We start from the raw sequence: 17,952 nt of genomic DNA on the forward strand, positions 1-17,952 counted from the left end.
AAATGGATTCGGCAGATGACATCCCTCGGCCGAGGATCATCAACACTTACAGGGCGGAGAGCTCTATGTGCCCGGTCGATCTCTATATGGGTATTCGGCGGACGGCCTAGTAAAGTATTGAAGATGGTGGAGAGAGTCGAAAACAGCTCAGACGCAGGAACAGATTCGGGCAATCCTCGAACACGTAGGTTGTTCCTCCTATTACGGTTTTCAATATCATCAAGGTGCTGCTGCAAAGTGAACAACTGAGCTGAGTGCTGCTGAATAGTGGATTGGATATCTGCAATAGTGGCATTATCAGCCACCCGGTCCTGCGTAAGAGTGTCCACCCTTGTAGAAAGTGAGGAAAGTTCAGCACGAAACTGTGTAAACTCCAGCTTGCATTCTTCAACGATCTGTCTGGCAAAGGACGTCATATCAGCCCTAGTAGGCAACAATTGAACAAGCTGGCGGATATCTGAGAGAGTCGCCGGCCGATTTTCACATATAGATCCAGACGACGGGTCAGTAAAACTTAATCCCCTACTGGCTGGGGTGTCCACTTCAGGCGACGGGAGTGGGTGCAATTGAGGACCTTGGCCACTTGCAGGTAGTGCAGGCATAGCCCCAGGGTGCTGGGGAGCTCCCATAGGCAGGGTCGAGGCTATGGTTGTTGGGGCATTGGGGAAGCTGTGCCATGCGGAGCCAGAGGACCAAGAGGGAGAGGCCCCCACCAGCCCAGGGTCCCTGGGTGGGAGGGGAAGATCTGGAGCTATCAGTCCCACAGCGTGTGAGGTGAGCTGGGTGATGGGAGGCTCAGGGCCTCGGTACTCACTGTGCCTCCTAGCTAGCTCCTCCAACTGCAGCACTGCAGGCAGGGCAGGTGTGGTGTCTCTCACTCCCGGGGATGGTAGTAGGCCGCTGTCGGGTCTCGGAAGGAGAGGGCCCGCAGGCCATGAGAGCAGTGACGGGGGAGGGTGGTGTCCTGGCATGCGCAGGCCCTCCGGAGAAAGCCGGCCGCCATCTTGAGAGGCCACATGGTCCTGTGACAGGGGAACGGCGTCCGCCGCTACAGGGGCCCCTAATGCCTCCCAGCTAGACCGGGGATCTGGTGCCTCTGGGTCCGGTACCTTCTGCGTTGGCACACTCTCTTCCGGAGCAGCTGAAAGGAGGGCCGTGCTCTCCAGAGCAGGCCCGCATCCACACGCCTCATGGTCCCGGCGGCCATCTTGGAGATCGGCAGGCGCTGTCGGCCGTGCCGCAGGATACATCACAGCCCGGGAAGGAGACAGAGGACCGGGGACCTTCAAGATCTGCACCTCAGAGGGTGAGTGGACGTGTCCTGCTGCCATCTCCGGCACCCCTGTGCACTGGTCCGTTGGGGATGTAGAGGTAAGGCGGCCATCTTGACCACCGGCCTCGGCCCGCGTCGCAGCCCGCAGCTGCATCTGGGGCTGTCGCCCAAAATAATCCCCGATATCGCGCTGGGGCGATGAGGGGCATGTAGGGGCTGCTGCCTTCGTTTTTTTTTAATTCTTCCCCATAGCTGGGAGCGGATGTCAGCCGATTTCGGGAACGCTAAGAGAGGAGCTGGAGAGAGCACGTCTTCACTCTCCCATAGCTGGCCACGCCCCCATCGCCGAAAAGGCTTTTGACAGAGTGCACTGGATGTTCCTCCGTAGTGTCCTGACACAGGTTGGCCTTGGCTCCGTTATGGTGGATAGGATTATGGCATTATACCATGGACCTACAGCTCGGGTTCGAGTCAACGGTCTCTTATCTGACTCTTTGTCCATTGCTAATGGCACGAGACAGGGGTGCCCACTTTCGCCTCTGCTCTATGTTTTGGTCATGGAACACCTGGCCGTGGCACTGCGGAAAGACCCTAACATTAATAGCATATGTGTTGGTGCACAGCATCTCATACTCGCACTCTATGCTGATGATCTTGTTTTGTACATCACGACTCCTATGATTTCTTTGCCATCTTTGACTGGGGAGTTTGAGTGTTTTGGTCATTTGAGTAATTTTAAAGTCAATTACTCGAAATCGGAGGTACTGAATGTATCTCTAGATGCTCCTCTTGCTGCTCATCTCGCTCGGGTTTTCCCGTTTAAGTGGCAATCTAAGTCCTTAAAATACCTGGGGATACATATCCCCACACATTTGTCTGACTTATATACCTTGAATTATACACCTATCCTACAACGTACCTTGAGGTACTTGGTGGCATATGGCGGGAGCCGCATTTCGTGGTTTGGGCGTATAAACGCTGTCAAAATGGATATATTGCCCAAATTCCTATACATCTTTCAGACCGTCCCCATTGTAGTACCAGCGTGTTTCTTCCAGTCCTTACATAGGGCCATAGCCAAATTTGTATGGGGCTCCTCTAAGCCTCGCATTCGATTTTCTGTCCTTAGCCGATCAAAAATTGAGGGGGGCGTGGTTTTGCCAGATTTTAAGCGTTATCACTAAGCTGCGATCCTCATGAGATTGGTGGATTGGTTCCGCTCAGATGCCGGTAAGCAATGGGTGCGCATTGAGAAGGGAATGTCTTCCCTCGCCTTGTCCTCCTTGCCTTGGTTGACTGCATCCCAGCGACCAACGTTTTCTTTGCCTTTTCTCACACGTCAGTTTCTTGTAGTCCGGGTCCTTTGACTCCCCTTTTTGATAACCCTTCCTTCCCTCCGGCAGTGGGTGTGGATACATTCCTCTGTTGGGAGAGACGGGGCGGTGGATGTTTGCCTCAGACCCTTACACCTGATGGTACAATTTTGTCGCTGACTGCTGTTTCTGAGGCCTGCCCGGGGAGAAGATCAATATGGTGGTCTTATTTTCAGCTGCGTTCCTATCTCTTTTCCATGGGAGATTGTCTTGGGTTGCTACAGGGTAATACTCCTCTGGAACATTATTTGTCTTTGACTTCTGCTCCTTCTCACGTCCTGTCCTATTTACATGGTATCCTCCAAACTGGCTATTCTTACTCTCAGTTGACATTCACCGCAGTTTGGGATGAGGAATTGGGAGCTCGGCACTCTAAGGAGCAATGGGGAACTTCCTTCTTGCTGGCCCATAAGTTACCAACTTCGTGTTTTGCCCAGGAGAAAAACTATAAAATACTTACCAGATGGTACCGTTGTTCTTCCTTTTTACATAGGATATTTCCTGATGTATCTGCCGATTGTTGGAGGTGTGGGGAGGCTCCTGGAACTATGTTACTAATTTGGTGGGATTGCCCCAAACTCCGTCCCTTTTGGGAAAACATTTTTGATCTTGGCAACAAACTTTTTGGCACTGACGTGCCTACCTCGGCTTCTATTGGGTTGCTTTCCATGGTTCCTGGATCACTCCCACACCTCAAAAAGGGGATCTTTAGGCATTTTCTGACTGCAGCTAGGACTGTCATCCCATGTCACTGGAAATCCAGTACTGTGCCTTCTTTGAAGGAATGGGTAACGGAGATGAATGGGATTATGAGGATGGAGGAATTGATGTCTGCTGATCGGGGTACATCAGAGATCTTTGTTCGTACCTGGTCAATTTGGTCCGGATTCCGGGGTGGTGCTGATCTGCCTCTCTGGTTGGACGGCCTTTTCTGTTGACTGCTCATATAGCCAAAACTTTGTGCTGTTGTCCGTCTTTGTTTCCCTTTGTTGTCTCGTGTCTCTGTAACTTTTGGTTGAAATTTGCACTTAATCGTGTCATTATTAGTAGTTTTTTCTTTGGGGACTGGTTTCCCTACATGCTTGCTGTAAATAGGGTATTGATAAATACCGTTAGATTTTATTACTTTTTGCACATTACTTTGCTGGTTGGGAGGCTTCCTCTTACCAATATTCAGATGTCTTTGTAACATTTTATACAGTCTGACTTTCTTGTATTGCACTGCGTGCAACCTTTTGCAATTTTATGTAATGTTTCTATGCTCTGTTATATTTTCTAATAAAAATTGTTTTGATAAAGAAAAAAAATAAATAAAAAGAAACCGCAAAATTGTGTGGGTGACCCCAAACTTTTAAACGGTAGTCTATATTTCAAATTAAAACCTGATATAAATAATACATCATTTTCTGATGATATATTCGATCTCATTCCAATGCTCCACATTTGCCCTATGACATTTTGTGCATTGGTACGAGTTTAGGAAGGAATTTATTTTATTTCTATTTAATTCTCTGTTATATGTTATTTCTCTGTTATAATGTGTTAAAACTGTGATAAGAGCACAGCTGTATACCTGCGTGACTTTGCCTGCTCGGTGTTCAGCCTGTTTGCTGGCTTGCTGCTGTAGTTCAATAAGTTTCCCTATCTTATCCACCAGATCCTTTCCCAGCGTATGGTTCTGTTCAGCAAAGTCTTGCACAGCAGCATCCAGTTCTACCAGCTTGATGTTGCACTTGTCTAGTTCCTCACATAAGATCTGTATAAAAGACAAAAAGTTATTAACTGCACTGTAAAATATATTATCTTAAAAAACACCAGTGAAAGCAACATTCAGGACCATAAAGGTTTACCTACAGTTCATCTCATTACATTTGATTATTTATTTAACATTTGTTCACTAATAGCTCTACAGTAAAATGAATTGTAAGGCCCTTTTCACATGGCAGGGATAGTCGACTGTGCGACGGTCGTTTATTTATTGGCCATCACACGGCTGCAGTAAAAACAATAACATCTACACGGCCGATTTATTGATGGCCTGGAAAACTGGGCCATCAAAAACTGGAACATGCCACTCGGCTCCCATAGAAGTCTATGGGGATTTGTAAAACAAGGCGTCACTTGGATGTGATCCGAATGACGGCCGTGCATTCTGACGCTCGCTTTCTCCTCCTCCTCACAGTAGTGCAAATTGCATGTGAAGGAGGAGATTTTTTTTGCTGTAGGTAGTGCCACAGCCCCCATGTAGATAGCACACCCATAGATGGCACCACTCCCCTGTAGATAGCGCCAATGTAGCTCCCTGTAGGGCAACTCCCGAAGCAGAATCCCCGGCCACACTCTGGCCACGGTTCAATGGTTGTGACGACATGGTAGCAAGTAAAAAATAGCAGAGAAAAAGCCAGAAACCAATGCAAAGAAGCTGAGGGATCAGACAATGCTCTCTATACTCTGAAAGCAAGAGAAAATGGTGACTGGGCGCTCATGTGATCTTCCTGTCTGTGTTTTTAGTGAGTTGGGACCCAAAAATATTGCCAAATGAAATTCATCCAACGGACAGTGAAAAACGGATGCAAAACGGGTCACAATCGGCCGTTGAAAACGGAAACACGGCCCGTAACTGAAAGGATGCAAAACGGCCGAGAGAAAAGGACCAAAATGGCAGTTTTTTGGCCGAAACGTGAATGCTATCGTGTGAATAGAGCCTAAGTGCAGTTGCACATGACCAAGTGCCACTCGGGTCGTTTTTTCACGGCATCTGAGTGGCGCCCGATAGTTTTCACGGACCCATTTACTTTAGCGGGTGAATCAAGTCTGTGAAAAGGATTTTCTAATTTAGAGCTATACAACTTGCAGCCTGAGAGACATATTTAGTTAGATACATACATACATACATATATTCTACTTCAGATGCAAGAAAATGTGGGTGTGGCCAATGTATTTAATTTTTTTCCCATGGTGTAATGAATAACACTTATAAAAATATGGTTTTGGTTATACTTAAAGGGAACCTGTCACAAGACTTTAGGGCACTAGCTCTAGGTCACCAGCATCTTGTTATACTGCTGGGGTTTAGCGTCCTAAACATGCCCCCTCTCAAAACTGTTGGTTTTAGCATTTTGTCTAAGAAGAAGTTATAATACATCATGCGCTGTATGTAAATAACCAGAGAAGAGTCCTGAGATGAGTCCATGTATTATGGCCTTGGCTTCATCTGAGCACTAAGCATGTGCATGATGCTGTTGGATTCATCTGTAGTAATTTACAAGAAGCGCACGCTGTATTATAACTTATTTTTAGACAAAATGCTAAAACTGACAGATGGATTGATTACCTCATTTTTGTTAATGGCTGTATTGGTCTTATGTCGTATTATTTTCTGTTTCGTAGCTGGTACTGGCCTATGGATGGGGGTCGGGATAAAAAATCTTGTTGGTTTCCTTGGTAATTTCTCCCTTTTCCCCCTGTCCTATTGTATCCTCTATGGTAGTTCCTAGGGGTCCTGTGTATCTTACCTCCTTTCTCACCATATTGAGGATCTCTCTCTATATCTGAACCCTCCGCTTCTGAGGATGAGATTTCTGTTTCTGTGTCCCTTTGATAGTGTTTACTGGTAGGGAAGGCATATGCTCTTATGATACGCATATATTCATGAGTAGGACTATACCATTCTACAACATGATGTTAGAAGTCAGATACCTATTTCTCTTTGCTGGTATGGACAAAAGATGTATTTGTTACTATTAGCTATGATATGAGGACTAGAGATACTTACTCAGATTATACATATATAACAAAAATCGGGCTGAATAAATGTTCCTATGTCGTAATCTAGCGTTATATTGTGGTAAATTGTGATAGATCCGCAATGTTAACGAACTATGACTAATGTACACAATAACTATACAGTAATGCACACCTAGTTATGGAAGCATTAAGCCAATAGGGATAAAGCTGAAGGAAACCCTATCTACATACCATGAAGCTGGCCCACTGGGAGGGAACGAGGATGTGATGTCAATGCGAGACTGATGATTCATCAGTGCTCGCGACTGATTGGATGTCTGATGACCGAGCCCCCAGAAGGGGCGGGGCGATCTGACATACAAAAGGAGTGCGGTCAGAACTGCCAATTGATCTGCTATGCCACTATGCTCAATATCTCATCGACGAACCAGCGTGTAACTGGGGAAACGCGTTGGAGCACGAGCTTTAGTTAGGGAATTACTATGGAATTTTATGGATAGGTTCTGGAGACAACAGGGTCGTTTTTTTCAGAACAGGTGCCCGTTACGTTGTCAACAGTGAGGGCTGAGTGTGAGGCTTAAGGGGCAGACAGAATGCCATTGTGCAAACGTGCATGATCCAAGCTTACTCTGCTATATATACAAGAAACTGGAACCCTCTATACATCGACGAGAATAGAGTATTTTGTGTATGTCTGAGAAACGCAACAGTATAACTATACTATATTGATATTCCATTTTTATATGGACATTATTAAAGGTTACATTTTAAATATTAACCCTTCCTTCTTCTACAAACATTGATAAGCCATTTAAATATGTTCTATGGTTTCCAAATTCAGTACTCAAACATAATTTCTGAGATTTTCAGCATCTGTAATGATTCTCCTTCTGATACATATATTAGGACTGTTCTTACATACCTTGTGATCTTCCCTAGCTTCAGCCACATCAATCGATTTCTCTTTTAGCTTCCCTAGAATTGAATTCAGCTCTCCCTCAGTTGCTGTTATTTTCTTATCCAGCTCCTGGTAAAGTGTTTGATTCTGCTGTGCTTCTTTCTGCTTCATTTGTATCTACATTGATAAAATATATTAAAAAAAAGGACCAAGTTAACAAGGAACGCACACTGCCCATGGTTTGTTTGCAGGGGACTGTTACAGAAGATTGGATTTGGACTAAGCAAGTAGTCAGTCTAAGGGCACATTCAGTTGTGGTGGAATTGCAGTTGAATTCCGCTGTGGACAGTCCGCAGTGGAATTCTGCAGCAGCCGTTTTTTTACATTTGTTTCTATACATTTTTAGGAAACTTACCTCAGAGTTTGCGGTAAAAAACTGTGCAGAATTTAGGCTGCGGTGCAGAATTTCCCCTCTGCACCATGCTCATTACATTGCGGAGAAGCAGCGGAATTTCACTGCGGATTTCAGCCTTTGCAATGTAAAAACTGAAATCTGTGGCAAGTCCGCTGTGATATCTGCAACGTCTGAATTACCTGTCAAATATGCAAATGTTGCTGAAGATTCGTTGTGTAATCGCCCCGAATCTGCACCAACATTTGTAGCGGAAAAATTCTGCCACGTCTGAACATGGCCTTAGGGTGTGCTCAAACCATGGCGTACGGTCATTGGAGTTCTGTACTTTGCGGAAAACTTTACAATATATTCCTATGGGAAAATTATTTGGCAACGCAGGAACTAGTAAAATCTGGCTGCGTTGCAGAATATTTTTTTTCCATAGGCATACATTGTAGTTTTCTGCAGCGTATTTTTACACTGCATAAATACAATGCAAGTATGCCACTTGTGAGCGCAGCCTTATAATGTATTTCTAATGAAGGAAATAAAATAAGTCCATACAAGACAAAGGTTTTTCGAACCAACATTTTTTTTTTTTAAATTGTATATTGATTTTTGGGGAGGAGCGGAGTTTCTGGTTGTCTAGCTTCTGTCCGTCTCATTGTGTTTACCTTTCCTAAAAAATAGTGATGCAGGGTACAGATTTATTTATTGTGTACTATGGGAAACCTAGTAAATGGCACTAATATTAAACACATGCAGAATTTGGGCATTTTCTGTGCACATTGCGGCAGTTGTTGCAGACATTTTTGCGACTGTCTTAATCCATGCACATGCAGGAGAAACAACCACATTCAGATGTATGGAACGGATTTCCAGTCGCAAAAATTCCTGCAACAAAATCTGAGGGATGTAAATATAAGTGAATTATAGAACATCACGTTCCACAACAAGCAGTGACGGCATGCACAATCACAAATTCAGCCCAGCTGTATGTTCTAAAATAATATCTTCTTCACCACTATACAAAAAAATGCATATTATTCAAAATGATCCTAAATGCATATAATAAAAAAATAAATGTAGTTTAAAAGAAATTTAGAGACTTGTGTTATCTTGGCCAGCAGTATAGAATGATGGAAATAAGTAAAAGCTTGCTTTATAAAAAGTAATGCCATATAAGTTTTATAATTGGTACATCTGACATGAAAGCATACGGTGAATGCATTATTTTTGAAAACAAAGAACTTTTTTATAATGTTTTTGTTTTTTTTATATTCAGTTTACCTCCCCATTTATATTGGCTAGGGCTAATGCCACTTCAGCTAACAGCAATGACAGCTCAGATGGCAGAATTGTGTACATCTCCAAATATTTATTCTGCTGCTCCTCAGACAATTTCTCTACTTTCTGACGATGAGAATTCAGTTCCTGACATAAAACCTAAGACAAAAGAGAAAGCAATGTTTCACATGGAGTGGTTTACGCTACACACGTTTATTACTCGATAAACATATTGGGGCGGATTTACTAATGCTGCCTAAGATTTAGACAGTGTAAACTTAGACAAGGCCGTCAGAAGATGCACCAAATTAATCAAAGTAAAGCATGCGGTATAATAATTTGGCTCATCTAGCTACACATGTTAGACACTTTTCTCTTCCTTATACCAACTCTTAGTTGGCCTAGCTTACGGTAGTTTTTTGCACCCAGATTTTGGCACAAGTTTGCCGCACGTGACGCATTTTAAGCCATGTCCCCTTTTAGCTAACCCAGGCTCCGTTGTCGAGCATGTTGCAAAAAGGGTTTAAAAAGTTAATAAATGTGGTGCACAGCTGTGCCAATTTGAGCCAGAATTTTGGCGCATTTTGAAAAGCTGCCTCATTATGACCAACCAGAGAACAATGTGTGTTTCTTTATCATGTGGCTTAACAACCACAATGTGGTTTTATTCACTGCAGGTTCTACTGGGAGACAAAAGAGATACCAGAAGGTACCAAATGAGCCACACTGGATAGTCCTGCTATAGGCCAACGATGGCTATACCTGACACCCTCTAAACCCTGAATGTCAAGCATCCCAGATTTTCAGCACTGTGCACAAATCTGTCTTAGGCTCAGGATAGGCCATCAATAGCTGATGGGTCGGGGTCCGACTCCAGGACCCTCGCCAATCATCTGTTTTGAAGGGGGTGCAGCGCTAATACGAGCGCTGCTTCCCTTTCATTTCTACTTGCTCACTTTGAATCGTCGACACACATTTAGGTGTTGCAGCCTTCTTCTCCCCTTCACTTTAATGGGAGAAAAGGCTGCAATACCTGTAAATCGCCACTACATCCGTGTCGACGATTCACAATGAACAAGAAGAAATGAAGGGGAGGCAGCGCTTGCACAAGCGCTGCACCCCCTTTACAACAGCTGATCGGCAAGGGTCCCGGGAGTCGGACCTCGACCCATCAGCTATTGATGGCCTATCCTGAGGATAGGCCATAAATTTTTAGGGACTGGTTAACCCGTTTAACTCTTGGCTCCCAGTGATTATAACAAGTGGTGATTTTAATTGTGTGGCCAGGGTAGTAAAGGGCAGGGTTAGGGAGGAATTGACTTCTATGGTTCCGTATTTGAGACTCCAGAATGGCAAATCCCTGCTATATATTTTTGGATTGTTTTTTTTTTTTAATTACAGACTGTTCCTTAACCAGTTCTTAACTTATTGACTATTTCCAAAATACTGTACCTGGAATTCTTCCAACTGTGTATCTCCTTCTGATGTAGAATTCCGTAAAGTGTCCTTGGTGTCACTGATCCAGGCTTTTACAATATTAAGCTCCTTCTCCACATTCTCTCGTTCCTTCAGTTCCTGCTCTACAAGCTTCTTGCTTTTCTTGACTTTCTGTTGCATACTGTAATGCACATGAATACATAAAGGAATGATTAACTGACATATATATAAAAAGTCTGAACTATTACATTATATATCATTATTTAGTCCACACAGTGAATGCCGTAAAAAATGAAAAATGAAAAACATCAGAATTGCTGTTTTTTGGTCCCTTCATCTCCCACAAAAAATGAAATAAAAAGTGATCAAAAAGTCTCACGCACCACAAAATGGTACCAATATAAACTACAGCTCGCCCCGCAAAAAAATAAGCCCTCCGCTAATTCGACAGAAAAATAAAGAAGTTATGGCTCTCAGAATGTGGCGACAAAACTCAAATTTTATTTTTAACAATTTGTTTTTTCCTTGTAAAAGTAGTAAAACATAAAGAAAACTATATAACTTTGGTATCGCTGTAATCATATTGACCCGCAGAATAAAGTTAACATGCCGGTTTTACCGTACGGTGAACGACATAAAAACAAAACCACCCAAAAGGTTGAGGAATCGCTGTTTTTTTCCTATTCCACTCCACATATATTTTTTTTCTCGTTTCCCACTACATTATATGGTACAAATGGTGCTGTGAAAATCTACAACTCTTCCCGCAAAAAAACAAGCCCTCATACGGCAATATTGATGGGAAAAATAAAAGAGTTATGGCTTTTGGAAGGTGGAGAGGAAAAAACAAAAGTGAAAATCTGAAAAATGGCTGCGGCGGGAAGGGATTAATCATATTTTTGTGAAAATAAATTTATAAACCTCTTTAACACATCCCAGAAACCGAGTAACCAGTAGGCCGTAATAATTACTGTTGAACCTTCTCTATTGCAGCAAATGGATAAATTCTCAGCTGCATAAAATATAATCTTTGCTTCTATAGCTGACAATACTTTGCCTTTTACCGTTAAGACCAAATATACTATGAGCATAGTTTCTATCAAGTCTTACTTGGAACATCTGTCGAGCATGGCTTTCATTTCTTGAATGACTGGCAGGTCCTCCACGGCTGCTGATTCAGTATGCACATCCCGAAGGAGACCATTCAAAGCATGCTGCCTCAAGCGATTAACTGCCGAATACTCTTGCTCTAGATCTCGAGAGAAAGTCTCATGGCTTTCCAGTAGCTCGACCAGTTCAGCCTTTGATGCCTTTTCAGTACAGCTGTCTGGAAGGTGTTCCTGAAGCTGGTCAATTGCTAAGGTGGATTCCTGTATCTGGAAATATAAATGGCACTTGGTATTAGTAAAAGTAAATCTAATGGTTTTGCAGAAAGCTCAGTCTGGAAAGCTTATGTTTTAGATCTGTTTTAGTTGTCAAAAGCTCTTTCAGTAAGGCCTGATGCACACGAACGTATTTTTTCCCTCCCGTAAATACTGGCGTAAATACAGGTCCTTGGTTACACGTATTCGACCCGTATTGCACCAGTATTTACGGACCCGTGCCCGTAAATACGGGTTCGGTGTCACCAGTATTCCACCCATATTTACGGGCATGTTTTTGTTGCAAAATTGCACTGCACTAATCGGCAGCCCATTCTCCCTATCAGTGCAGGATAGAGAGAAGGGGCAGCCCTTTCCGAGGAAAAAGTAAAAGAAATTCATACTTGCCCGGCCGTTGTCTTGGTGACGCGTCCCTCTCTTGACATCCAGTCCGACCTCCCTGGATGACGCGGCAGTCCATGTGACCGCTGCAGCCTGTGATTGGCCTGTGATTGGCTGCAGCGGTCACATGGGCCCAAACGTCATCCCAGGAGGCCGTACTAGAGAAAGAAGCAGGGAGTTCTGGGTAAGTATGAACTTCTATTTTTTTTACAGGTTGATGTATATTGTGATCGGTAGTCACTGTTCAGGGTGCTGAAAGAGTTACTGCCGATTGTTTAACTCTTTCAGCACCCTGGACAGTGACTATCCCCTGACGTTGCCTAGCAACGCTCCCGTAATTATGGGTGCACACACGTAGTCACCCGTAATTACGGGAGCCCCGTAGACTTCTATGGGCCTGCCCGTGCCGTTATTACGGCCTGAAATAGGACATGTTCTATATTTTTTAACGGCACGGGCACCTTCCCGTAAGCATACGGGGAGGTACCCGTGGCCAATAGAAGTCTATGAGCCCGTAATTACGGGCGTTTTTACGTTCGTGTGCATGGGGCCTAAAGGAAGGAAATAATTCAAATCATAAAAGAAATGTTTGAAATTATTATCCCCATGGATACAGTGCATTGTGTATTTGGTGTTAAGATAGGATTGAAGGGACCAACAAATAATGTGTTGACTAGCTTAAAAGCTTTGTTAAATGCAAGAATATATGGATCAGTATGGATCAAACATGATCTACCATTCATTGGAGAATGGATCAATATGATGAATTTGTTTGCAAGATCTGAAATATGGTTTGCAGAGAAAAAATTATTGAATTTAGCGCACAAAGAGCTATGGACATCATGGCTATTAAAATATGCTTAATGACCTCACAAACTCAAATCAGTATAGTTAGTAATATTTTTTCTCCTCCTCTTCTTCCAATTCATATCGTGGGAGGTATGGCTTGGTATTTTAGGATTGGAACATCATTTGTAAGCGAAGCATTGAATGTAAACTTTGTTTTCATGTTGTTTTATAAAGTTATAATAAAAGGAAAATAAATGAAAGGCTAATTTTAAAAAAACAAAAAAATATCTGCACAGTTAGCTAGTAAAAAAACAAATTACCACTTTAAAGGAACACTCCCAGAAAAACTGATACACTATGGTGTAAGGGCATGTTCACACGCAGTGTTTTCAGGTGTATTTTGGGCCGTAAAAGCCTCGAAATACGCCTTGAAAAACGCTAGTGAAACGCAGACAAACAGCTCCTTATTGTAATGAATGGGAAAAACTGCGTTCAGTTCAGACGGGGCGTTTTTTTAAGACGCATTGTAAAAGGTAGGAGCATGTCACTTCTTGAGCCGTTTTTGGAGCTGTTTTTCATAGGCTCAATTGAAAAACAGCTCCAAAAATATCTAAAAAAAAAATCCTCAAAAAATGTTTTCAGCTTCAAAAACGGCTAAAAATCAGAGGCTGTTTTCTCCATAATTTTCAGTTGTTTTTAATTGTACGTGTGAACACACCCTAAGAATTGGCGCATGGCCTCAGAGGGTAGAGCCTGAATTTGGTGTTCTTTGAATCCCTGTCATGAAATGTCACCTCAGGCCATGCACTTTAACACATTAAAAGCAAACATGCTACAATACTCTACTACTATTAGTGTTTTAGTAGAGAAGTACCCTCCAATGTTTATAATAACCCACAATATAATACAGGAAAATATGTGAATACTTTATTTTTATATTACCTATTAACATTAGTGGAGGATCTTTGTTATCACATTTGTATGCATCATAAATGTATTTGTATAAGCATAGAGGTCAATGCAATTGCCATCATATTTGCTACCTTATCACTCAGCTCCTGCCATTCCTGCACAGCTTCCTCCAGTAGTTTCTCCTGTTCACGAGCTGTTCCGCGAAGCCTAGTCCATCTCTGCCACACTGTTGACATTGACTTACTTATGGTTGCTTTGCTAGCGTTATTTCCAAGCTTCTCCATTGATGATGCCTTTTCCTCAAGTGATGTAATTTTCTCATGAAAAGAATTGACCAAGTTTACTAAAGTCTGTCAAATAATATAAAAAAATAAAATATATATATATATATATATATTGTCATGCTTTGATTTAATTGATGCAGATTTTAATATATTTTTGGATAGAAAAAGAATGCATACTTTATTATAGACCTGTGATGTCAACAAGCAGGTAACTGTACAACACCGTAAGAAATTTTCACCCCATACAGTTATATATATATTGAAAGACAGTTCCAATGGGAACACATGGTAAGAGAGGATTTTTAGCAAACTCTCTATTCAGAGCTGCTTAAGTGAGACACATTGGTAGGTTTTGGAATAGAGGAATAGAGCGATAGTGCGCATGCTCGACCATCACTCTATTCATTTCTATGGGTATGCTGAAGATAGCTGAGTGGCAACACCATAGAAATTAATTGAATGGTGGCCAAGCATGCACACTACTGATCCATTTCTATGGGGCTCCCAGAAACGGCAAGGTAAGCCCGTTCTAATGATTGGTGGGGGTCCCAGCGGCCGTATCTCCACTGATCATATATTTTTAACCTATCCTATGGATAGGTTATTAATATTGATTATGGAAAAAAAAAACAGTTTAATTTCAGCTCCTGCCACAACATCTCAATTGGGTTAATTTCAAGACTTTGTCTAGGATATTCCACATTTTTGTATCTCCTCAGTCATTCATATGTAGACCTGCTTCTGTGTTTTGCATTGTTGTTGTGCTGTATAATGGTAATACACTTTGGTGTTAGCTTAGAGATGACTGGACTGTCCTTACAGGCTGTGAACACCTTTGCACTGAATTGTTTTTTATTGTTCATTTTCTTCGTAAACGTACAATTAAGCAACTTTTTAAATAGTTCACAGCAGATCAGAATTTTTGGAGGGGAGAATTCATCCAAGTCTTCGGGGCGGGAAGATGACACCGCCAGTCAGTATCAGGTTGAAGATTGGGAGGAAAGCAGACACAGCAGTCTGCAAGGAGAGGGGATGATTGACACAGGCTGTCAGTGTAGAGCGAAAAAAAATAACCCAGGGACACTTTGCACGGAAAGAAAGGGGGTCACACACACCTCAGCATCATTGTATGTGTTAGGAGAAGGGACAAGAGATCCCTTATGGGCTGTAGAAGTAGAAAGCAGTACAGGAATTAAGCTGTGCTGATAGATGAGAGATAGTGAAGGTAGCAGTATCCTGGATTCACACAACTCAATTCAGCATGTATGCCTGGGAGGAACATGCCCACAGGAGAAAATTCTAAACCTAGGAGCAGGTTGTAAACTGAATATTAGGGGGTCTAAACATGAATAAAGGAATGACAATTCTAGCTTGAAACTTAACTCCAGGTAACCACTAACATATGTAAGGGGCTTTGGAATGTTATTGCTATGTCACTGTTATTGCTTCATGCCACATACATTGGGAACTGTGCGATCCAAAGAGTTCCAATTTAGACTTAGTTGTCATTTGAACATAATTCTAAACATTTTACAGATCACCCAGATGTTTTCTAAAAATGTGACATGAACTCTGATGTCAAGGTTTGACTGGCCTGCTAGTGCAGGACCCAATAAATCCAGAAGAAGACAACCCAATCTAAATTTGAATTGGGAACAAATCCATTGTTGCTATAACATTTCTTTTACCTCATTTATAAAAAAAACAAAACTATTAGTTCTTATTAGCGATATGATCTGAGTGTGAAATGAAAACCTCAGAGATTGTAATGTATTTTTGAAAGTGGACATGCACATGTAATGTACAGGGTGGGCCATTTATATGGATACACCTAAATAAAATGGGAATGGTTGGTGATATTAACTTCCTGTTAGTATATGGGAGGGGGGAAACTTTTCAAGCTGGGTGTTGACCATGGCGGCCATTTTATAGTCGGCCATTTTGTATCCAACTTTAGTTTTTTCAATGGGAAGAGGGTCATGTGACACATCAAACTTATCGAGAATTTCACAAGAAAAACAATGGTGTGCTTGGTTTTAACGTTACTTTATTCTTTCATGAGTTATTTACAAGTTTCTGACCACTTATAAAATGTGTTCAAAGTGCTGCCCATTGTGTTGGATTGTCAATGCAACCCTCTTCTCCCACTCTTCACACACTGATAGCAACAATGCAGAAGAAATGCCTCCCGATCTGACCCCCTTAGACTTTTATCTTTGGGGTCATCTGAAGGCAATTGTCTATGCTGTGAAGATACGAGATGTGCAGCAACTGAAACTACGGATACTGGAAGCCTGTGCTAGCATTTCTTCTGCAGTGTTGCTATCAGTGTGTGAAGAGTGGGAGAAGAGGGTTGCATTGAGAATCCAACACAATGGGCAGCACTTTGAACACATTTTATAAGTGGTCAGAAACTTGTAAATAACTCATGAAAGAATAAAGTAACGTTAAAACCAAGCACACCGTTGTTTTTCTTGTGAAATTCTTGATAAGTTTGATGTGTCACATGACCCTCTTCCCATTGAAAAAACTAAAGTTTGATACAAAATGGCCGACTTCAAAATGGCCGCCATGGTCAACACCCAGCTTGAAAAGTTTCCCCCCTCCCATATACTAATGTGCCACAAACAGGAAGTTAATATCACCAACCATTCCCATTTTATTTAGGTGTATCCATACAAATGGCCCACCCTGTATAGTTGGAGGGTAGGCCCTCAGAATAATTTCCTTTGTCGGGACCAATGTTCCTAAGTCCAACCTTGACTGATACTACTCTTGGACAGCAGTGGTTACTGCCTGGCTTCAACATAGTATTCTAAGCTTGCAACCTACGAGTGGTTACATTACTTACCTTATGAGCCGCAAGTTTCTCTTCAGCCTTATGACATGAAATATCCTTAGTGACTAAAAACTTAAATAACTTTTTGTCAGCTTCATTTAGGGAAATTACAACTTGGTTTCTATCTTCTTGATATAAATGCCACTGAACTGTACATCTAGAAGAAAAAAAAAAACACAGGTTGTGATTATTGCATACACGCTTTTGCCTACTAACCAATACGTGGGCATCTGCAAACCCCAAGTCCACCAACCTGTCCCACCTTGCCTCAAATCTGGAGAATATAGACTATAAGTCATTAGTATATTTAAAAAAAGATCACCTGTAAACATTCATTTAGAATTAATAAACCTAAAATACTAAGTCACTTTGTAAATACACAGCACTACTTTTCTTGTACTGATTTGACTAATGGCTTGTATTATATTCCAGAGCTGCATTCACAATTATGCTGGCTTCAGATCTGAAATCAATATTTGCTGGCTTAATGCCTGCACAGAGCTTTTTCTGATGATTTGCATTCTGGGAAGTGTTATTTACACTAGGCAATGTATAGTAATGTGATGTTTTGAGCTCAACTAAACTGTTGGGGATGTGTCTGTCAACAAGCTTGTTGATGGTTTCCAATCATAATCCACAGAATTGTAATACATTCTGTATCTCAGGATCAGTATAACATAAATAAAGTATTTACAAATCCACTAAACATCTAACAGGGATTATATCCATATCCGAACTGTAGCCCTGCAGCCTACTGATGGATCGGCACAGCAACCATGGAGGATCTGAAATTCCCAACAGAATCTTAGGGTGATTTTGATAACAATATATTAGGAAATGATTATTTCTTAAATTCCTTAATACATTCTTAAATTCCCAGGAGAAAGCTTTACTTTTAACAGATATTCAGTGACATACTGTAGAACATTCACTGAGGTGGAGGTACAAGAAAATAA

General features: G+C 42.0%; 1 protein-coding gene across 8 annotated transcripts in view; it reads right to left on the bottom strand.

Annotated features, from left to right (window-relative positions):
• The window catches only part of SYNE1 (spectrin repeat containing nuclear envelope protein 1), a 498,487-nt gene that overhangs the window by 172,703 nt on the left and 307,832 nt on the right, over window positions 1-17,952 (bottom strand). For all 8 annotated transcript variants that reach the window (XM_075862881.1, XM_075862877.1, XM_075862879.1 and 5 more), the window contains 7 exons: window positions 17,009-17,153; window positions 14,005-14,223; window positions 11,520-11,785; window positions 10,425-10,590; window positions 8,976-9,131; window positions 7,316-7,468; window positions 4,220-4,402 (listed from right to left, as the gene is read on the bottom strand). In XM_075862881.1, coding sequence (XP_075718996.1) covers window positions 4,220-4,402; window positions 7,316-7,468; window positions 8,976-9,131; window positions 10,425-10,590; window positions 11,520-11,785; window positions 14,005-14,223; window positions 17,009-17,153 — 1,288 coding nt within the window. The remainder of the gene's footprint in view (window positions 1-4,219; window positions 4,403-7,315; window positions 7,469-8,975; window positions 9,132-10,424; window positions 10,591-11,519; window positions 11,786-14,004; window positions 14,224-17,008; window positions 17,154-17,952) is intronic.

This window comes from Rhinoderma darwinii, chromosome 4, assembly GCF_050947455.1.
Source record: "Rhinoderma darwinii isolate aRhiDar2 chromosome 4, aRhiDar2.hap1, whole genome shotgun sequence".
NCBI lineage: Eukaryota > Metazoa > Chordata > Amphibia > Anura > Rhinodermatidae > Rhinoderma > Rhinoderma darwinii.